Source organism: Argiope bruennichi, chromosome 4 (genome assembly GCF_947563725.1).
Source record: "Argiope bruennichi chromosome 4, qqArgBrue1.1, whole genome shotgun sequence".
Taxonomy (NCBI): domain Eukaryota; kingdom Metazoa; phylum Arthropoda; class Arachnida; order Araneae; family Araneidae; genus Argiope; species Argiope bruennichi.
In genome coordinates this window covers 127,793,468-127,817,310 of record NC_079154.1, presented here as the reverse complement: position 1 = coordinate 127,817,310, position 23,843 = coordinate 127,793,468, and the positions used below count along the sequence as shown (strand labels likewise).

The 23,843-nt window shown below is 30.1% G+C and overlaps 1 protein-coding gene across 1 annotated transcript in view; it reads left to right on the top strand.

Annotated features, from left to right (window-relative positions):
• Window positions 1-23,843, top strand: part of LOC129965540 (death-associated protein kinase 1-like) — a 112,610-nt gene that overhangs the window by 84,218 nt on the left and 4,549 nt on the right. The window contains exons 7-18 of the mRNA XM_056079515.1: window positions 1,714-1,812; window positions 5,923-6,021; window positions 8,581-8,679; window positions 10,237-10,335; window positions 12,206-12,283; window positions 14,385-14,592; window positions 15,297-15,422; window positions 16,673-16,867; window positions 19,735-19,997; window positions 21,253-21,441; window positions 22,120-22,302; window positions 23,517-23,723. Of these exons, the coding sequence (XP_055935490.1) occupies window positions 1,714-1,812; window positions 5,923-6,021; window positions 8,581-8,679; window positions 10,237-10,335; window positions 12,206-12,283; window positions 14,385-14,592; window positions 15,297-15,422; window positions 16,673-16,867; window positions 19,735-19,997; window positions 21,253-21,441; window positions 22,120-22,302; window positions 23,517-23,723 (1,845 nt within the window). The remainder of the gene's footprint in view (window positions 1-1,713; window positions 1,813-5,922; window positions 6,022-8,580; window positions 8,680-10,236; window positions 10,336-12,205; window positions 12,284-14,384; window positions 14,593-15,296; window positions 15,423-16,672; window positions 16,868-19,734; window positions 19,998-21,252; window positions 21,442-22,119; window positions 22,303-23,516; window positions 23,724-23,843) is intronic.

Sequence of the window (23,843 nt, the reverse complement as noted above, 5' to 3'; positions counted from 1 at the left end):
TATGGTCTAAGGACTGCATACCAAATTTCATTCATCTAGCTCAAATTTTTTTTTAATATTATTTATATTTTTCAGAGACAGTCAGGGATAATCCCAAAAAGGTCTTTTTCGAACTCAAACAAGTCTTAAACATGGAGATTCGTCAAAATAGCGAGTTCGAATTTTTTGACGATTACAATACTTTCTCTATACTTCTCTATACTATACTATACTATACTATACTATACTTCTATATACTATACTTACTATACTATACTATACTATACTTCTATATACTATACTTACTATACTATACTTCTATATACTATACTTACTATACTCTACTATACTTCTGTATACTGTACTTACAATACTATACTACACTTCTCTATACTATACTATACTATACTATTCTTTGTCTATATTATAAAGTGAAAATGCAATGCTTTAAATAAATGAAAGTCGTTATATAATCTTATTTCAAACATGTTAGTTTTGTATGAAATTTTGATTTCAATCATTCGACAAAATGGCGATCCAAAATCATGTTTGCTTTTCTTTACTATGCAGCACTGCGCAAAATGCTCGTGTGTTTGTCTCTCAAAATAAAAATTTCAGCATCTATTGTGTTCATAGACTTGTTGAAGGATAAAAAATTTATATGATAGGAACTGGAGGCATACTTTTATTAGAGAATACGTACGCTGCATCATTTTGTATGAACTGATATAATATGGATCTTGTTACAACTGTTTTTTCGATGAATCCATTGTACTTTTATTATTGCTTTGTTTTTATCATTGTTAAAGATATGAAGAAATTCATTTGTGATAATAATTTTCTATTCATTGAAGCGACTATAAAACACCTCCAATTCAGCTTTAAAAAGGCGTTACAATTATGTTAATTAGTTTGATAACGTTTGTTAGTTCTTCAGATGCAACTTAAGAATTTCTAAATAATTTGAACTGCCGAATTTTAAAGCGCTTTTGAAGTTTGAAATGTTTTTCCCTTTGCAGAATTTGCATTTGTACGAATTAATTGTCAGAATTTTATCCAAATTTAATGTAGAATGGATTTTAAACTGCAAATTAATGATATAATGGAATTAAGGATTCATGTTTTTCTTAATTATTTGCTGAAGGATAACTTGTCTTTCATTTTCTCATATATAAAGTATGCAAGAACTCGGTAACTAAGAAGAGCAGAAAACTAGATAAATGAAATTTGATATGTTGTTTTGACATCAAAATTACAGATATGCAACAAATTTTGTCCTTAAAAGTGTTGAGAACCCTCTTTTTTTCTTTTCTTATTTTATATGCGATGACGTCAAACAAAAAGCCCGTCACATTCTGCACGTGTAGGAATAACACGAGAAAACATTGCTCTAATTTTCATTTTCATTCAGGTAATAAATTGAATTTTTGTTCAATTTATTACATTCAAGTAGATGGCAGGTTTCCTTCCTATTTGTAATAAATCTCTTTTGCAAGCCTCTTCTACTTAAAATCTTCTGATATTTCTTGCATAAGCATCTAATATTTCTTGGGTGTTTGATTTGATTTCCTAGATTTAGGAGTTAGATGGTTGAGATTGTTCTTTGAGAATTCAGTGAATTTTTGTTTATAAAATTTGTAAATTTAATTTTATATATAAAACATTCTTTTTTGCCACAAAAGTATTGAAACGATTCCAGCCTTTTAATTCTCCATTTCTATCCCTGCTTTTCAGGAAGAAGAAACGCCCTTGCACTGCGCAGCTGCTCGTGGCCACACGGACTGCGTCCGCAGTCTCTTGGACGCTGGAGTGGACCTTAATCTGGTGGACAAGGTCTGTACCATCCCATCCCTTCATTGCTATTTCCGTCACGTGGCGACCTCACACACAGCGGAAGTGCCTGGCCTAATGTCCCATTCTTCGGCACGTCCTCGCGTGTGCACCAACGAGAACCCTCCGTCTTATTAAGAATCGTTTGCAAGTGTCCGTGCGTGACTCGAACACGTTCCTAACAGTGGGACGAGCCGCGTCCCGTTGTTCTTAACAACACGGACGAGGGGCATTTGTTTTCGAAGGTGTCTGAGGTATTAAATAAAACAATTTTTTCGCACTTAAGCATAAGATTGTTTTGGTGAAAGAGTGAGGATCTAGGAAGAAAAAAAAGTAGCTTTTTTAGAAGAATACTTTCCTTCGCAGCAGAATTTTATTGCGTAGTACCGTTACGGTGACCTTGAGCTTTTTGTACTACATAAAAGTAGGGAATAAATAAAATGACCTTAAATAAAAAAATAAAAAAAAAGATATTTAGAATATTTTAATATTTTTCATACGAGCTGGATAGACTGTAATCTTTTTTTGCATATATTTAATAGTTGGCTGGCATATATGCTGTATCGATAGTTTTTTTTCTATACTTCTGAGAATGATAGTAAATCTTTTTTTTTGTCGTAGTTTACCTTTGCTTAAGGCTGATTCAAGCATTTATTGAAAATATAGAATGTTATAATACATTATAACATATACATAGTCACATTTACCTAATAGGTTACGATAACTGTAATAAACCTGTGATTATGTATTATTATTAATAATTATTCCTAATCACCATTGAATTTATAGATGATTAGAAGTAATCACTGGTAATTATATATAATTGCTAGTTTAATTATATTTATCATAATATATGCACAGCAAAATATAATGTTTCTTTTAAGTATCGCATGTAATAAATTCTTAACATCGTGAGTATGTCTAGACTATAATATTTAACAGTGAATCGTAATATTTGCCAATTACTTTTTGAATAGCAATAACGTAACAACAAATGCAAAATTATTACACTTTCTTTCCCAAACTTATGCAAAAACCAAAATAATATATATTAGTGAGATTTCTATCCATAAATCTCTTATGGATCGAATAGCAAAAAATAGCGAATGCCATTCAACTTAAAATATCCGAAGGAAAAAAAAATTTAGATAAGTCAACCTATAAACTACTACAGACTATTAGCAAAACTAATATTTAAGTGTAGTGCTGATTTAACGATGATCGATCCTAGTGAGTACACAGGCTAAAGGTTTGTTCCAGCTATATTGTGGCAGCGTGCATTAGAGCTTTAACTCTTCAAATACCGCAACACAACACAATCAAATGAAAGTTAAAGCTTAGTTAAGAGGATAAAAGCCTTTGGGAGCAACGAAGCAAGTAGCTCAGAGAATGCAATGGCGGCAAACACACACGTCGAAAAATGAAAGATGATTGTTTTATGAAGGCGTAACATTTTTCGATTTCAAATCATTGCCTTTGGAGTATTCAAAGACGATAGCTATGCAGTCTGATTAGTAATAAGTACAAAATGAGCAGAAAAAAAATGAACAGGCTTTTAGAAGTCAAAGAACTTGAAGCAAAGTAGACCATGAAACCAAAAGCCTTTGATAAGTAAAAAAAAAAAAAGAAAAGAAAAATGTTTTAGTTTAGGTGATCAGTAAAGTTCTGATGCTTTGAAATCTTTGATGCGTTGGATCACTTTCTAATAAGGAAAGTATACAAAGAGAAAGTGAAGAAAATCGACATCGATGGTTTGAGAAATCTGTACATTTCACACATTCTCTATTCACAACCTGAACTGATTTTGGAACTTTGTCTGTCTTTGAACATAAGCCCAAAATAAAACAATCTAGAAAGATGAAATATGGAAAGTGGACTTTACACCAAGATTGTAAATTTCTGTTTAATTTTGGGCGAAATTCATTTTCCTTCCATCCATTTGTGTATTTGTGAATACGATAAATAAAAAACATAGTAAGCTCAATAGATGAAATTAAACATATGCTGTTACTATAAGAATTAAAGAATTGTATCGAATTTTGGAGCAAATCCTGTGTAACAATTTGCAGATTTGTCTTGGCGTGTGTGTGAAATTATGATGATTAAAAAACATAACATACCAACTTGGAAGAATTTCAGGATATGAGATTGATTGGATTTTTATGATTCAAAAGCGAGGCCTGTCCATTCTGTGCGATTTCAAAGGTGAGAACATGCACCTGAAAGAGAACTTTTTGAAATGTTAAAGAAAAAAAAAAAAACTAAACGAAATTTTGATGTTTCACTTCTGTAGCTATAGATATTTTAAATATATGATTTTATATGCTGAAGAATTGTCTTTTGAATGACGCCAATTTGATTCTCGAACAATTTCTTCAGGAAATTTGGTAATTAAAATTTTTTTCTCTTTTCTTGAGTGATTTTCAGCATTAGAATCCATTATTAACAATTTCATTGTTTCGTCAAATACTCACTTGATTTCCTCCCCATTTCTAAAAGCTAAAGTCAAAAGATTTTACTGAAAACCAAAGTAATTTATATGAAGAATCAGAGAATGAAATTAATTACATTACTGCGAAACACAACATGCAATTTGAAATAGATTCACTTAAGTTTTAATTTCACTATAATGTCATGCGATTCGACTTCACTAGACAAACTCTTGCTTTTTGAGAGGATCATGAGCATCAAGTTTTGCATAAAATATTTACCCTACTCAGTTAAACTAACATTCTCGGCGAATTTGTTGATTGTCAAAGGCAAGTAGTTTTTTTTACATTCCATTCCAGATTTTTTCTTAATTTTAGGCTTTAATATAATAAGATTTTGTGTTAAGTGTGATATTTTATTCTATTGAACTATCCTCTTTTTTTTCTTTGTAACCTCTGCTTAGAGTAACGTTCATCAACAGGAAATATTAATTCGTTAATCGTGTGTTGACGATTCTGTTTTAGGTAGATGGTTTCTGGTGTCTGCCAAACTGTTTGCCCAAATGCCTTGCGAGATTAAGAAATGGAAAGCCCAATTAGCGAATTTCTTAAGGAAATGAAGATTTTCCTTTAATTTCGATTTTCTTAAACTGAATTAAACTATATTAAAAATAATTATCATAAAAAGAATAGTATTATTGAGCCCCCCCAAAAAACTGAATGAAAGTTATTAAATTTGAATATCTTTCATATTTAAATGTGTTTAATTATATTCAGCTACTTTTTCAAACAAAAATAAAAAATTGGAAAAAATTATTTTGCTTTTTAAAAAATTTTATATTGACTTATAGATATTATATATTTCGATGTGATCTATTTGGGATTTCGTTTCGTGATGAATGTGAAAATTGGCATCGTTGATGTGAAAAATCACGATGACACATGATAATTTTTCCATCTTTTTTTTAGATGTTTGTATTCCTGTTTTTCAGTTTTTATTTTATAAGGTTACCATTTTTACAGACTTTTTAAATTATTACATTCAATATTTTAGGTAATGTCAAATTCATTATCATCAAATAAATGCATATAAATAAATATAAATTCACCAGATAAATGCATATAAATTTGTGTGCATCCTGAATATTAAATAAAGAAAATTCAGAAATGGTATAATGTTTAAAATTAAATTCAGTTGGGAAAAAAATTTAACTTAAATATTTAGTTTCTTTTAATATGAAGATAAGTCTTCCATTGTGCAGGGAATTTTAACAGAGTTCAATAAACTTAAATAATAAATTTTTATTTAAAACCACGAAATCAATTCATCACATTCCAGCCTTTGTTTAAATTTTAATGTGCCGATTAAATATATATATCAATAATAAGCTGGCATATATTGCGTGCCATAAGAGATTGTTGGAGCAAGTTTTTTTTGGAACTATTTATCTATTCCTTCAACAATAAGAAAATAAAAGTATTGTATAAAATTTACGGAGAAAATTCTGGAATCTCAATGCTTCTGAAACCGAACGATCTAATGCCAATTCGTGTCAAGGACTCTTACTGGAGTGAGAAAAATACCTTTTGTTTGAAACTATTGTGTTGAATGACATAATGCCGATTGTCTTTCTGTCCAGGATCTTCACGAGAATTGATTTTTTTTTTTCATTCTTTGTTGCAGTGTGACAACACGGCCTTGCATCTCGCCATGCGCAGACACCACGAAAACGTTGCCTCTCTGCTGCTGCAAGCAGGATGCAAGATGGATGTCTTCGATAATGTGAGTGTGTTCATATTTATTGGCGCAGGAGCGACATTTGGCTATACTACGCCAAGCAAATGGAAAAATTCTAGACTAGATTATACAGTTATTGAAATATAAAAACAAGAATATCAAGATTGCAAAACAACAACAACAACCACAAAAAACAAAAACAAATATATGATGATACAAATAATAGATGAACAATAGTATAAAATTTGATTTTCATGAAAGGAATGATTAAAAAAAATAATTAAATGATTAAAAAATGAATAATGAAAAAAATTAATGGAAAAATGATTAAAAACATAAATAAATAATGAATGATAAATGAAGTGGAAGAAATGATGCACTGTAAAAAAGTTTAACAGAAACAGAAAATTCTAACGTAAACAGGGGTTAAAAATTGCTGAGTGCAAATTTAAAAGCGTGTGACTTTTTAAAAGTTAAAAATATTTGGACGGTATTTTTTACCCACCAGCCTTGTAATGTTAAGATAAACGAAGCGGAAAAAAAAAGAACATGAATATTAAAGGAAAGACTTTCAATTAAAATATGTCGAACCGTCGCGTGTTATATATAAAAGAATCTTCATCAAATATGCGATTTTTGTGGGTGGAGTGAAAATATCGTACACTATATTCTTCTGAAAAAGTTATTGTTATTATTTTACTTAAATGACGTTTGTATTTCTAATAATACTATGGAAATATTAAAGATTATCCTTGAACCAATGATGCACAATTGAACACCAATTATCTGAATTACCAATTTTTCTAATTAATGTAATTATCCGAATTTGTAATTGATCTGAAATCATATTTTTTTTATTGATGTTAACTAGGCAAATTCGTAATTTTTGTAATTTATGTAATTTTGCGAATTTGTAATTTTTGTAATTGATGTAATTATTCGAATTCATAATTTTTGTAATTGTTCAAATTCACATTTTTTTTTTGCTTGGATAATCGATGCACTAAGAGTTTCAATTATCCGAATTATACTAATTTTAATTTTTTTATTATTTATATATTATTTGTAATGTTATTTTATTACATTATTTGTATGCAATGGCTCTTTACACACAATTTAACTTGTAACTTTTATAGTGTATTCTAAAGGAAAAATTTTCTGTACCTGGTATTTGTGCAATTTAACATCATGAATAACAACTATATTTCTGCTACGCTTCACATTTTTTTGACTTTATTTCTGAGCTGAATTTAATCATCTGAATTTCCGCATCTCATAATTAGACAAGACCCTATTTAATGTGGATAAATTGAGTTCTACGCATAAGTTTGCCCATAAATAATATAACTGTGAAAAAAAATGCAACAATTAATTGAATGTAATTGTGCAATTCCATTTGAAGTCAAATCTCATATGATACATTACCACAATCTACCCACAAATATAAGTAACTTGAATTGAAAAGCAAAATCGAAATGTAATTTGATCCGTGGAGGCTTATTTTCAGGCGTCATTAAACAACAAAGAATAATGTAATTGTAATCTTAATTCATACTACCGCATATACCGATATTATTCATATACCAAATGACATAGAATAAAAATTAGAAATTAGGAAAGAATGAATATCCAACTTTCTTCACAATGACGCGTCCAAACTTTTAACCTTAATTCATACTACCGCATATACCAATATTATTCATATACCAAATGACATAGAATAAAAATTAGAAAGAATACCAATACATTGAATAAAAATTAGAAATTAGGAAAGAATAGATATCCAATTTTCTTCACAATGACACGTTCAAATTCATATTCCATTTTTGCGTTGAGTATTTGGATTTGGAGTGGTCGGCTTTATTATCACTGACTGCAAAGTCCCATAAGACGCTGTGGTGCCACTACCTTTCATTTTGCTAGTCAATTTGTAGGTATTCGTAGCTAACTCATAGTATAGTTGTACATAGTCGAAATTCTACGACTAGTTATATTATCGTCGAAGCAGCTTGGGCTTATTTTTCAACAAAATAAAGGTGAACCACGTACTACACAGTTTGCTATGTCTTGTCTCCAATCTTACTGAACTCTTTTCTGATCAATCATCTTATACTCACAGAGTGCATTTGGGATCAAATGCAATGACTCCTACAATCACTCTAAAATGTTGCCAAATTACCCTAAACAGTAATTGGGAAATAGTTTAGCAAGAAATATCACATATCAGATCGAATAAAATTTATCAATACTTGACAAAGAGAAAAGCAAAAATTTGTTTCTGGGGCCAGAGACGGACTAACTGACTTCCTTATTTTCTAATGGTCAAACTCTGCAATTAATTATTCAATTGGCAATCGTCTCTTTTTCTATGTATGTTCATCACCTATTTTTTGTACTACTGTATAGTTATTTCTTGCCGCTTTGTTTCTCATATCTTAGAATGTAATAAATAATCAAAATAAAATTTTAATTTACTAATATAAATAAATTCTTTAAAATTATTAGAACACTGTAAATAAATATTCAAGAAAGTATATTAAATAAAACACGTAAAAATTAATATGTTAATGACTTCATAAAATTTTAAATTTTTTCCATCATTAGCAAGGGGAAGGACCCATCCATATAGCCTGCAGGGACGGACTCTTGACGCTGGCCAAGACACTCTGTTCCTCGGGTTGTAAAGTTAATGTGCCAAATAAGGTGAGATGATTTTTTTCTTTTCTTATCTTTTATTTTCCATCAATGAAGGAAAAGAAATAATGCAGCCATTTAAAAATGGAATAATATCGTCATGGATAGTGTTAATTCTCTTCAAATGACTAATCAGTTCATTTAATTAATTTAATATGTTAATCATTTCTATAGACATTACTACTATATTAGGAAGTATATATAGTTTTACTTGGAAATATTATTTGATTCAAAGTTTATCTAATAATGGGATTCAAATTTAGATATTCGTGCTATCATCAAATATACCTGTTCATGATCATCCAGGCTCACTCTCTTTACCAATTTTTGGCTCAACATTGATTTGTACCTTTTTGCGTCTTTAGAAAGCAGCACTCTCTATTCATTTTACAAACTGGTTGTTTATAATAATATCTGTACCTTTTAGGAAAGATTTCTTTTTGAACCTATTAATATGACCAACTTTACCAACTTTTTGTGCAGCATTGATTTGTACCTTTTGGCGTCCGTAGAAAGCAGCGCTCTCTATTCATTTTATAAACTGGTTGTTCATAATAATATCTGTACTTTTTAGGAAAGATTTCCTTTCGAACCCATTAATATGAAAATCCTGATTCAATTTTAATATTGCATTACGTTTTTCCCCTGATAAAGCATAAACAAATAATTACCATTCTAGAGAGAGAGAACGACTTATTGGTAACTTCATTGATATATAAATTGGATGAGGATTTAAAAGGTATTTAACACCTGCTAATTATGCTCTGCCAAACCTTCAGAAATGATGCTGTCTGTTGCAAAAAAGTTATTTTTCTCATCTTACTGTGTGTTTGAATGAAAAATGATACATTGGGACAATTTTCAGTAATCGAGATTCATTGTATTACACTAAATCATACATGGCTTGGTCAATTGCAAGCTTAATCTGCTGATTTAAATTGTAAACTATGTTATTTGAGATTTCGGATTTCTTCATTCATTCATCATGGCAGAAGAAATTCGATTTATTCGCATTCTTTCTACGCAACAGTATGTTTCTACATATGAATTATTAAAATTTCTTCTGATTACAAAACTACTTTGTATATCTGGATATCCAAAATAACCTATATTAAAACAGAGCAATCTATATTAACGTTTCTAACATGGAGAGACATTTTAATTTTTCCATATATTAAATGAATTTAATAGTACTTAAAAGTATTATTTTATCATTACATAATTTTTGGTTTGGAAGAACATCAAGAAAGAAAAAGAAAACCATTTTAAATAAATTATATTAATTTGAACTTTAATATTTTGAATAAATTAATTAATAGTTAAAATAATTTGATTTCCACCCTCTTTTACTGCTGTTGCCAGAACTGCACTCTTCGTATCTTTGTAATTACGTTCAGGAAAAGCATGAAGATGTAGACGTTTGAATCAAAGCAGTTTTTTTCAAATGTTTCAAAGTGAAATAATCAAAATTCATAATTAATTATATATTTCGAAATATTTTGACTACTGCAGTAAATATTTTATGAATTATATCATGCCATATTTTTTTTTATTTCCTTCGTTTAGATGGGCTTCTATCCCATTCACCTCGCTGCCAAAAATGGACATATCGAGATAGTGAGAATTCTGTGCTTGTCCGGATGTGTAGTGGACCAAAAGAACAGGGTAAGATTTTGTTATATTCGATAATCTCCCTCTGAGGGCACCTTAAGGATGAGAAGCTTCTACATAAGTGGTTGGTTTTCACTAGCCTGGTGGGTACAGAAATGGTGTGGGATAAATTAATTCTTTCCTATGACGGGACACGCTTTCTACGGGAAGGATTGGGTGTCACGGCGTCCGATCATTCAGATTTTTTTCGTGCTTCTTCGGAGGGGGGGGGAGCGGAGTCGCTGTTTATGATTATATTTCACATTCAGTGTTTTATCAATCTGAATTTAATTAGAATTATGTGCAAGAAAGAATCAAATTGTTTTCGCATCGAAACTAATAAGAAAAATAAACATAGAAAAAGCATAGTGCAATCCTGGTTTTCTGTGCCAGTTTTAATTAAATCAGAACTTTGAACTGAAGTAATTTTAAGTCATTATAGTTCATTAAAAATAATACGGAAAAATAATAGAAAACATTTTCAAATTAAGACCCTTAAGAAATTTCAGCAATGGCGCAATTGAGTCGGCAGTTAAAAATTCATTTTTTTTTTAAAATCCATTCTTTAAAATGAATCAAAAATAGTATTTCTGAATTTAATAGTCTTTTAGCCAAAGCCTTTTTTTGTAAACCAAAGCTTTCAATTGATTGCAAAAATAGAAATTACATGGATTTAATATCTGGTGTACAAGGTGGCCAATAATGGATCACGTTAGAATCTTGATTTACAATAATTTGTATTATTTACTCACTATTAATAACTTTGGATGGTTTTCGAATGCTGAAGCAATAATGCTTCATTTTAAAACCATAATCACTAATTTTTAACAATAAAAGCACGACTGATTTGCCGTTGAATGTGGCGATTTGGAAAACTGTTTGAGGAAAAGACTTTAAACAATCTTTTGCTATGTCCTCTCTCACTACACTTATCCCTAACATCATTTTATAAGTCTTTAAAATTTATTTTATTCAGAATTCTAAGTTAATTAAAACACAAACTGCATATGCCAGTCTTTTGTTCAATCAATTTAAGAAAAAAACAACAACACTTTATTCATGGCTTAAGAAAGCGATATAAAAATAGATATTCATTTAAAAAGTAAATCAAAATTTAGAATCTGTATTATTAAATTTTCCAAAAATCATTATTGTGTGAAAATCAATAAGCATATCGGATAATTCGCTTAAAAAATTGAATTAAAAAATGTGATAACATATTTTCAACATGATTAAGTCTGCCATTTTTTATCTGATTAGCACAAATTACAAGAAGGCCAATGATCTGGATATGTTTGGTTTTAGCTAGTAAAGAAAAATGCCGTTGATAGTAATTCTAGCGATGATAAAATTTACTTGATGGACATTAAAATATTTATCTAATAAATATACTTATAAACTTTTCTTCAATGGAATCAAAGTTTTCAAAAATTTTATGTCAAAATAGTCGAAATAAATGAAAAAAAAATAGATAAATAAGAACAAAAAATACTAAATGGCTTTTAAATGTTAGTTGTTGCTTAAGTCATTTTGGTGAAAATTATTCTCTCAGTAAAACTTGAGGTTCGTAAGATATAAATTCCTCGTAATTTTTTTACTACTTTCTCTAACTTTGAACATAATTTGCGGGGAAAAAGGCTGCTTATGTTGCAAGAAAAATGTATTTTAATCCTTTCTATATAAATCAGTCCAAACTAATAAAACACTTCCCTCTGAAATAGTACTAATTGTTAAATAGTTTGCTCTACTGATGACAATTAATTCTACCTTTCTACATTTATCTTGTTTATTTCCTGTTTTATACTTTTAATTATCTGCTCACAGGAGCTTTAATTATCTTATCTTATTTATTTCATGTTTTACACTTTTAATTATCTTCCCGCAGGAGGGAATTCCAGCCGAAATATCAGCTCTTGCTCAAGGTTTCAATGATATAGCGGACATTTTGAACAAGTTGAAAAATGTAAGTTTTCAACTATATTTTTTTCCCAGCCAAAATTGCAATTAAAAGAAATAAAGATTTTCTTAAAACCTAGTTTTTTTTTTTTTTTTTTTTTTTTTTTGTGAATGAAAATTTAACTTTCCTTCAAAATTTTATAAAATGCTTTTCTTTTTTTAAAGCGCTGTAAATTTTGGTTCCTTTATGTTTAAGATACTAATTCTTCATTTTAAATACTACCTCCTAAAATTTTTTTCTGTTATCTTTGATTTTATAATATTTTTACCACAAGCTAAATGATAAAGATAATTTCACAGTCTTTATGGAAAATACATAGCTTAAGTTATGGTCCAATACCTAAATGAAATATGGCATGCTTTACATGATCAGTTTATCGTAATTGAACAATTTCTTTCTAAATTTGGGAACAAATAGTCAGTCTCACATTTCAATAAGATTTTATTATCTAGAAGTTACTGCCGATTACATACAGTTGCACTCAAATTTTGTAGCCGCCATAGTATAATATTATGATTAAAAGGCGAATACTAAAAAATATGAATGCTGAAAATATGGATGTTGCTATCTGTACAGTGAAGGAAATTTCAAATTTCACATGATTAGCTGCAAATATATTTTTAAAACTATGATTTCTTTTTTTTTTGTGAATGATCCATCTTTTTTTTTATCGTAATAGTTGTGAAATATTTTTTAAATTTTATTTTGTCTGATTTAAAATGGTCTGATTATTTTGTCTAGAATTAAAAGCATTCCTTTTTTTAATTTTTTTAAATTGGTCTATAATTTCTTCATTGTTCTTTTTCATAAGAGGAATGAAATTAAAATTAATTTGATAAGAAATGAATTCATCCCTTTATTATTGAAACCGCGTGGTTAAATATGGTATACATTAATTTTGCTGTTATAGGCTACTCTAGCGTGCTATTTCTGCTTTCATTTTTCTAACTTTCTGAAACTAAACATATTATTATCTACGAGAGTCTACATTAAGTAAAGTAAACTTCCCTCTTCCTGTTGCTAAGATTGCTTCATTTATTACATCATTATAAAGTTGGAACTAACTAAGAGTTGTATGCTGTGATGCTGTTTCGATGATCGTTGTTTTTTGGTCACTTCTGATCAATTGTTTATTAATTACATTTAGAATTTCATTTAAGTTGGTATTCTTGAAAGCTATTAGCGGCGAAATTTGCATTTATATAAAGGTAGATGAAATTACAATCTGTATTATCTATCTATCTATATACATCTATATATATATATTCTTTGCATCAAACATTCTTTTTTAAATTAATTTTCTTTTCAAAAAATTTAATTATCAAAAAAAGGTATATAATTATAAAATTATTTTTAAGAAATTTAGTTTAATTTTCAATTAATTGTCAGTTTTTTTCAATATTAAATTTTCAATACACAGAAAAACAATTCTCATAATATAGAAAGCACAAGCTTATGAAAAAATAAACTTTAAAATGATCGGACAGAGATTTCACCTCATCCCTCAAAGAGATACAGCCTACACTTATGACACCTAGAATACGGAAATAAAAGTCCTCCATACAAATAAACGAAATTTTAAAGCCATAATAAGTGATATGAATTGTTAATGTTTTTATGATATCAATGCATAAATCAGCCAGTCCATTCAATCATTTGTTGGTTTTCTGCACGAGTCCTTTTATAGAGAACTGTATATTTCTGATACAGGATACTTAGTGGTCAATCATTCAAGTGTGTGCATGTTTCTAGTGATGAAAACCATAGTTATTTTAACTATTATTAAATCAAAATTAGAATGATAAGTATCATGTCAGTCACTGGCACTATCCTTCGTCCGAACCAAATTGTTGGTCCATTGTTGACTGTCGGTGTACAGACTGAACAAATTATGCTCTTCTATTTTAGATCAGTTGAAGATTATAAAGGAATGCTCTTAAATGCATGCAGTTTTATTGCAAATTTAAACTGATATCTACTCCCTATATACCAATGAAAACAGATATCGCTGGGTGAATGTAAACAAGTTGGAGACTTAACATGCTAATAAAGCGTTTAATATATTAATATCAGAATATATCATTTATGACAATTTTCTCTTCTATAGGATCAACAGAGGGAAGAATACATTAGTCAATTGACCGCCTCCGTTCAGCCCGTTTCAAGGATACAGCTGAAAGTGCTGGGTCATAGCGGGGTCGGCAAGACCACTCTGCTGGACTCGCTTAAATGTGGTTACTTCAGCTCTTGGTTTCGGAGATCCAAGTCCAATTCTTCGTCTTCGGTTGGCAGTGGATGCGTCAAAATGAAAAACGGTGAGTTCGACTATCCACGAACGATATTCTGCTATTTCTAATTGGAACCTGTATCACCTATAGTAAACCCTGGTTACACGTCAATAGATAAGTTTTGTGTAACCATAATTAAAGTACTGCTCGATTTCGAATCAAAGAAAATGGATTTAACACAAGTTTTAGAAATGTTTCTCAACAAGAATTGGAAACATGAACCTTATACAATATTATTTACATATTTAAAAATACCTATCTGAATGAATAGTTATTTATTTTTATAAAAAGGCAGAGACATTCTGTATTTCTATGTCCACTTATTTATCTCTATTTGAAAAATCTCATGGTTGAAATTTGACATTTATGCTGATATGTAGAAAGAAGAGAATAAGTTTGACATTTATGCTGATATGTAGAAAGCAGAGAACAAGTTTGAAATTTATGCTGATATGTGGAATGGAGATAATAAGTTTGACATTTATGCTGATTTGTAGAAAGCAGAGAATAAGTTTGACATTTATGCTGATTTGTAGAAAGCAGAGAATAAGTTTGACATTTATGCTGATATGTGGAAAGCAGAGAACAAGTTTGACATTTATGCTGATTTGTAGAAAGCAGAGAATAAGTTTGACATTTATGCTGATATGTAGAAAGCAGAGAATGTAACTGTTGGCAAATTCTTCATTCTGAACTAAACTCTTGATTAATTACCATTTTTCTTTCCGCAGGTGCTCATTCCAGTAAATCGAGTATAGAATCCGATTACTGTACCTCAGACGACCCTTGCCTATCGTTTGAGACGAATTTCGACAGCTACACTCACGGCATCGACATACATCAAGTCAATATCTCTGGTAAGAATAAAATGATTCACTTTTAAACTCATCTCATATCGGAGCGCACATAAGTAATATTTTATAACTAAATCAATTTTTTTCTGAACATTTCTTTATATTTAACAAGTACATGGATCCATTAACTGTTTATTTTTATATTTGGTATATTAAACATGTGGCATATTGTTTTGTCTGTAAATACCTTCGATATTTTCGCCTTCTGCCGAAAGCACAAATAAATATTTGAAGTCTTACTTTGAAGATTCTTTTCCCCCGAAGCTTTATATATTTACTTAAAATACGAGCTTCATATTATGGCGATAAAAAAACCAAACATAGGATTATTTAGATTTAATTAAAAAGATATTACTAATTACAATTTGTTTTTTCAGTTTAAATTCAAATCAAATGCCGTTGTATTGTGAGCAACAGCAGAAAAGGGCATTTTAAAAAAAAAGAACTGGCAGAAAAGAAGGCAAAAAGTATCATCATTAATCGAAATTAAAAAAAAAATGATGTTAATACTGGATATAGTAGTCAACTGAAAATTTGATTCCTTAGTCGGAATATTCGGATAAGTGCTTAAGCCACATCAAGAAATTGGTTTTTGAAGACAAATACAATACAATCAAATATTGTAGACATTTGAATATTCCATAAACATTAGACATTGAATATTTGAACAATAATAGTTGAGAGAATAAAATTGAAATAGAAAAAGTGTCCAAAAATTGTCCTTGGCATCTCGGCATATTAAAAAAAATACTATTAAAAATTTTAGGAAATATTTGCAATTAATTTTCTAGAAATATATCATAGTTACGTATTAAGTAACTCAACAGATTTAACAAAATTGGGTTGTGACAGTTAAGCTATCGAGCTGCCATCTGTCGGCTAAATGACGTATTAATTCCATTTAAGTTGCAACTGTAATGTCCTAACGGGGTTTTGATCATGGAAGTAGTTTTGGTGTGTAGACACACACACACACACATAAAACATTCGTCATCCCAACGTCTTGTTTATTGATTAAGTGTGCGAAAATAAGTGCCTGGGTTTTCTTCCAATAATATTTGAATAAGAAAAATTACTGATTTATGAACATTTCATCTATATATAACATGAGAAAAGATCAATTGATTTTTGTATCTGCAGAAAAAATTGTAAACTTTCAAAAATCATGGCAAATATGTTTATTATATTAAATCTTTTTATCCGTCCTTCTTTCGGCTAATAAAAGTTTTTTTTAAAAAATATATAATCCACAGGTGTTGGTGACCTGAGCTTGTGGGAGTTTTCCGGGCACGAACCCTACTACCTGGTTTACGACAGGTTTCTGGGCAACTGCCACTGCCTGCACGCCATCGTCTTTTCCCTGAACGAGCCTTTCGATGTGCAGCTTCAACAAGTTATTTTCTGGTTGTCCTTCCTGCAATCCAGGATGCCACCACAGGAACCACTGGGTAAGTGTCCCACGACATGCTTCCATTTTTTTCGAAAAAAAAAAAAAAAAAAGGAGGGTAGTTTTTATATAATAATGCGAAAAACCTGTCTAATTTAATTTTTATCCATTATTTAATAGGATTTAATTATTTATCTATTAAAATCTATTATAACCATTATTCAATTCATTATTTTTTCAGATGTCTTCTTTTAAAAATATAGTTGTAATTAGTTTTGGCCATTTTCTTTGCTTAAGAAAAACGCTCAGCAGCCTCTTGTTTCGCAAGTTAAAATCGTTCAGTTGTTTGTAAACTGCTCCATTCATTCTCATTAGGTACTTGATGATGATTTGTTTTATTGTGACGCTTCCATCATTTTTTTCTTTTTCAGCGCATTCTACAATTAGTAAATAAATTACATTTAGTGATTAAAATACATAGAATAAATAATAGTGATTAAAATACATAGAAATAAATATTAAAAAATATGATCAGCCTATGCCTGATGTCACGCTGAACACCCACCATCCTTCCATTAAATTATTCATATTGAGTTAAATTTATAAAATTTTGTAACTAGTATTTATTAAATGGCATTCTCGTCTATCTAAATATATAAAGTTGAATGTTTGTTTATGTGCCATTTTACAATTTTTGCCTAAATTTGATGAATGTTAGCAACAAGGACAAAAATGAGGCCACTGTCAAATTTTCATATTATAAACATCAATTAAAATATAAATAAATTAAAATTAAGCAAATGTTTTAATTTCTCTGCCAAAATTATTTCATTTAAGTAGGTATTATACTATCTTAAATCTCAAAATCTCAAATAAATGTCTGGTTCTTTAATCCATAATAATATTTTTATAGTTATGATGAAATTCAAACTAATTTAAATGTTCCATCTAGATATTCATTGAAATGTGTTCGCCAGTGTTAAATTGATGGTGGGAAACTATTTTTTTATGGTATTAAGTACGGAGGAGGATTTTGCTTGAGCTTTTATTTCATTGCAAATAGGCTTTTTAATTTGCATGTGCAATAACTTATTTTGCTTTGAACTCGTATTTTACAATCATAAATTAAGAAAATAAAATTCTTATATAAATTCATTCCTCATTCATAGTTTAACAGCTTGGAAAGACAATATTCTGAACGGAACAATTGGTTCCCAAAGGTAGTTGTTCTATGATTAAAAAAAAAAAAAAAAAAAAGCAGATTGAACCTGATATAATGCATGCAAGTTACCAGTTTTCTTTAATGGAGCAGTGATTTTAATTCTTGAACTACCCACCTACATTGCATATTATTCTTGTTTTATGAAAAATATTACATTTGAGTCATATTTTTTTTGTACATCAAGTAAATATATAAAAATACTGTAACAGAAAACAAATATCAAAACAAAAACAAAAATTTTTTCTTAGAACCATGTGTATGTCCTTTCCTTTTTTCCGTGTGAGAGCAATAATAAAAATTTAATGCACTTTTTTCAGATGTAATTCAGCACGTTGTTCTTTCAACTTAACTGTAGATCTGCATAAAGTTTTGGACCTAATCCATCAAATAAAAGCAATTAAACAAACACTAATTACATTTTTCCATTATATACAAAAAAGTACTATAACGTTGATCTACTTATTGTTTATGCTTATTTGTTTTAATAACATTGAATTTTAATAAAACTTTTAACAGGAACAGTAAAAGAAATTTATTTTCTTCTCGTATCTTTAAAAAATCAGAATATCATATTTAAAAGAACAAAAAATGGCTTAACTTTTTAATTGGACACTTTTTTTTTTTTTTTTTTTTGCACTTTTCGTTTTAAGCCATTGGATTTTGATTCAAGACAGTTCTTTCTCAAATTTTGCTTGCTAATTTAAACTAAAAAAATGTTTATAAACTAAACGAAGTAACCAAGAATTTTTTTCAATGAAGTTTCAATAGAATCAATCTAATATAGTTACAATAAATATATACAATTTGAAAAATTCAAGTTTTTTTAATACAAAAATGTTTATTGTTAAACAAGATTATTGATAACCAAGGCAATTTTGGATATTTATGCTGTTTCTCTCTCTCTCTATGTTTCACTAATCACATATTTTCACATCTAGTTAACTAGCTAACTCTTAACTAAGAGGAAGACATTCTGTACCCTATTTTGGTTTTAGTTCGGCTTACAGTTTCAGCTTCACTTATGCCGTATTCTCTTTTTGACTCTTGAAAGGATTAGATTTAAGTGTTATTATTTTAGCCTTCTTCCTGAATTGTTGAATTTTTTTACTTCAAAGAATCAATTTTAATAAGCGATTTGTTAAAATACTAATAGTTTAACCATAATAATTATTTGGGTCTTTTAATTATTATTTCTTTTCTGTGTCTCTCTTTAATTATTTTCGAAAATTTTTTGCAACGAAATTTTATTTTTACAATCTGGCAAATTTTATTGTAATCATAAATATGGTTCTGCTTGAATCGGTTGGATGTGAGTTTTAATGGCACAAGAGCCAAACCATGATGAAACTGCGCCAGGTTCTGCTTGGGATTATTTCCCATTGTCATGTCTGGTAACATCAAGGAAATTTTTGGAGGGACCGACTTAACCAGACTTGATTGTGATAGGCTGGAGCTCAGACCTTTTTGTATTTAATATTTCCCTTTTATGAGAATTCTTAAATATAAGAAAAGTATTATGACATCCAATATGCATTCAAAACATAAACAACAAACTTTTCTTAGAGCCCGATTTCAGCAATGCCATTTTAATGGAAGTGCTATATCCTACGTTCAGAATTCATTCAGCTTTAGTATTTCACCATACGTACAGCATTTGCAGGTCATTTAGTGTGTAACATGTTTTTATGCAATCTTTTCTCTTCGAGGTCCATGCGGCAAGAGCAGATGGCCCGCTAAAGTTGTTCTGGTGGCAACTCATGCGGACGCCGCTAACTGCCAGCGCAACAACCTAACCAACGAGTATGTGAGTACGGAGGCGGATGCTATTCTGGAGGCCGCTCTGCTGCGTTTCCGTCACATCTTTGACATCCACGATACCGTCTATGTCATGGACGCTCATGTGGTTGGATCGCAAGCGATGAAGTCCTTTAAGCAACATGTCACTAACTGCAAAAACGCCATTACGCAGGTAAAAGATCTGATTTCTTTTTATTTAGCTTTCAGATACTAATTAAATGAAATCTCGAGACATCCTTTAAAATTGGGGGGTTTCATATTGAACTATTTGGGAGAAAAATCTATACTGTACTGTTAAATCTATACATTGTCCTTGTTCATTGAGGAGTCTTGATATATGGAGTTGTGCTTGATTTTTACTTATTTCATATCTAGATAATTACATTTTTTACATCGGTTGTCTTCATAGATTCAACCTGAATATAGTGTTATTTTTATTTTGGGCCTTTTGCTGCAATACTCACCAATGGGTCTTTATGTATGTGGGCTTTTCCAGTTAAATTTGACATAAAAAATCATGTATACTCCCGTTAATGGAACGTAGAAGATTTTAGAGAGGGGCGCTGCCTCATCATTGAACTACCAATTGTTGCATTAACTAGATAAGTTTGGGACAGGACACAGCATGCACACAAGTCATGACCAGCAATGCTATTTTTCCTGATGATTATAAAGTTGATATTTTCTGTGACTCTCATTATGGGTGAAGCCCTTTCAATTGTTGAAGCGAATGAGTCTATGGAATATTGTCGAATCATTTCCTTTACACACCATTCCCTTCATAGAATACATGAAGTATTTTTAATGACATTATTACTGAATATCTTAACTCAGCGTCTGAAATGCATATAGACGTCATGGAAGCAGAGATGGGAAATTTATAATTTGATCTGGAACAAACTTCTATTTTGAGACTAGATTTTTTTTTATAGTTCTCTTGCCTTAAAAATCAAGTGAACACATCGTTAGACTTAAGCGAGTAAATAGAAGAGAAATTGAATTTCCTTTGTGGAATTACCGATAATTTTCTACGCGGTGGTTTTGTAAAATTTTTAAATTTCAGTATTTAAATATAAATATGGTAAAACCATTTAGGATTTTTATCCATTAATATAGACTAAATTATTATTAATTTTTACTATTAATATAGACTTTATTTATTAATATAGAAAAAAAATCTCGAATAGACAAAATTCAATGTTATAGCCAAGTTACTAGTTATAATTACACTGTTGTTAGTGTTGCAGTCAGATAAAGATTTCAAATTTTCGAGTTTTCAACCAACTTTCATCCCAGAAATTAATATCGTATCACACCTCCAGATTGTACAGAGTTATACCTTGAAATTCGCATACTTAAGTCTCAATTGCATAGTGATTTCAATTTATTTGCTATTATAGATTCATGTGTTGTTTCCCTGTTTTCAGGAATTGCCAAAACAGACGGGCTTTCTGGAGTCCGTGCTAGTCCACCTGCAGCGATGGCGGCAGAGCTCCACTCACTTTCCTGTAATGTCCCACCAGCAGTTCTGCGACCTGGTGCACTCCCAAGTCAACCCATTAGCCACAGCGGAACACATCAAAGTCATGATAGATCAGCTGCAGCTGATGGGAGAAGTACGTGCTTGATAAATTTTATAGTTTAGCAAAAAATTCAATATAAGATAGTATTTTTTTTTCCAATTGTTTTTGTGTCGTCTCTTTTTAACGGTTTGTAGCAGCTCTGTTCCCTGTCATTTCTCTTTTGCCGTAAAAACATACAGCTAGAATTGCTCAAAATGAGTCAATCAATACCACATTTTTCACACTTTGTCTTGTAATACTTCTTAGAATTTTATTTTCCATGTTATTTTTATATTTTCAAACCTAAAGATATATTTGTTAATGCAATCAGTTTTGATACAAGACGGTGCAAACATTAATATTTTATTTCGACCGCATGGCAATACGTTTGTAATATTGCACAATTCATACAAACTCTTCATACAGCACTAAATTTTCTGCTTCGATTTGACTGTGTCTTGATAATTTTGCTTAATATCGTTTTCATATTTTATAGAAAGATTTCACAAAATTGTTGAAAAATTGAACTAGCATAATTCAGAGTATTTTTACTCGAGTTTAATGATGGCTTAATATTGTGAAAATTATGAATGTAGTGATAAAAGTGTAATCAAAACAAATCGCTACTTTATTTTATGTGTGAAAATATTGCATATTCTCTAAAATTATAAATAAAAATTTTTTAACAAACATTATTTTTAAGTCAGTTTATAAATTAATGTTTTGTTTCAGCTGCTATTTTTGAGACTAGAAACGCAAGATCTTATCGTTTTGAATCCTCGCTGGTTATGTGTTGACATCATCGGCCAGATGCTATCTCAGGAACATTTAGAGACCGCCAAGATCACCGGAACTTATACCGTAGATGATATCCAACTCCTCTTTCCAGATACCGACGCTTTGGATCTTCTGCAGGTATTTTACCAGAACCAAAGAAATTATTAAAAAATGTTTAAAATCTTCTTGTTAAATTTTAAAATGTACAACTAGTTGCGAAACTTATGCATGCTACTTGTAAATTGCGTTTTTATAAATATATATGAACAAATAATTCGTTAAAAGTATTACAAAACTGAATGCAAAAAGTTATTTCTAAAAGATAAAAATTGACTTATTTTTCGATATTATTTAATCGTTGCTCCACTAGATGAAAAATTGCTGAACATGTTTAATTTTTATTTTTTCATTCATTTATGTATATAATTCTTGTATATGTTTCTATCAGATAGAATATAGTATAAAGGCCGAGTTTAATTTCTCTTATAGAAGAAGCACTGGTGTATAGAGATTCTGGGAAATATGTTATTAAAGTGAAACCTCGCTGAACGAACATGATGCGTTCCTGCTTCTTAATCGTAATCCAAAATAGTCGTTAAAAGAAGCAATTTTTTCCATAGAAATGGGAAATAGGATACTGTGCCTGTATAATAAGACAATTCCGAAACAAATATTCAAACAAATTTACAATAATTTAATTTCTAATTAAAAATCCAATGCTTTTTTTCATAAGAAAATTGTCTAAGGATATTCTTTGGTTATGCTTCAAAAGTTGGTGAAAATAAGACACAGAATTACCGCTAAATGAATTTGTTGCTAGCACAGCTTTACCTTATTAGGGTAATGTTTCTTATCTTACCATGCAATGATTAATCCCGTTTATATCGTCTCCCTTATTTCACTGTTGAGTCTATTATTTCTACGTCGGTTTTTTTTATGACACAGAATGTAGCATCATAAATTCGTCAGTACTGGTGGCTATATTCTTGCACCAACTCATAGATGTCTTTGCTATCCTTTTCTGGCACCATAGTTTTGGCCAAAGACACAATCACATCATTTAAGGCTTTACAGGCACTTGCGGAAATCTTTTGGAGTCACGTTCGACGAGGCCATCCGGCCGAAACGTTCAAGTAGATCTAAAGGTTTTGATTAAATAAGCTCTTAGTATAGTCTAATACAGACCAGTCCAATTTGTGATGTCACAGTATCTCTTTGCCGCTAATTTTGACTTACTCACGAGAACTATTCTTTATGTGAAGTGGTCGTTAAATGAGGTTTGACTTATTAAGTTATATACAATCGATTTAATCTATCTTTGGTTACAGTGATTGATGTTCTTGCCTTTTCAGGTGCTGGAGTCTCTTCAGTTATGTACACAATGCGACAGCAACGGTGACATCGAATATGAATTCCCTTGCTTTAACATGCTCGACTCACAAGACTATCTTTGGGAGAAGGGGGACCTACGCTACACCAACGCCGTCTACGGAGGTGTCCGCCTGCAGAGCTGGCCAGCGGACAAGCATCTTCTCCGCTGCGTCATTCCTAGACTGCAGGTATTCGATAATTTTGTCATTAAATTATGGAGAAAGTAATGCTAACATATTAATGTAATTTATGCTACACGTATTGTTGCATATTTTTAGTTTATTTCTTTTATGGAAAATTAGATGACT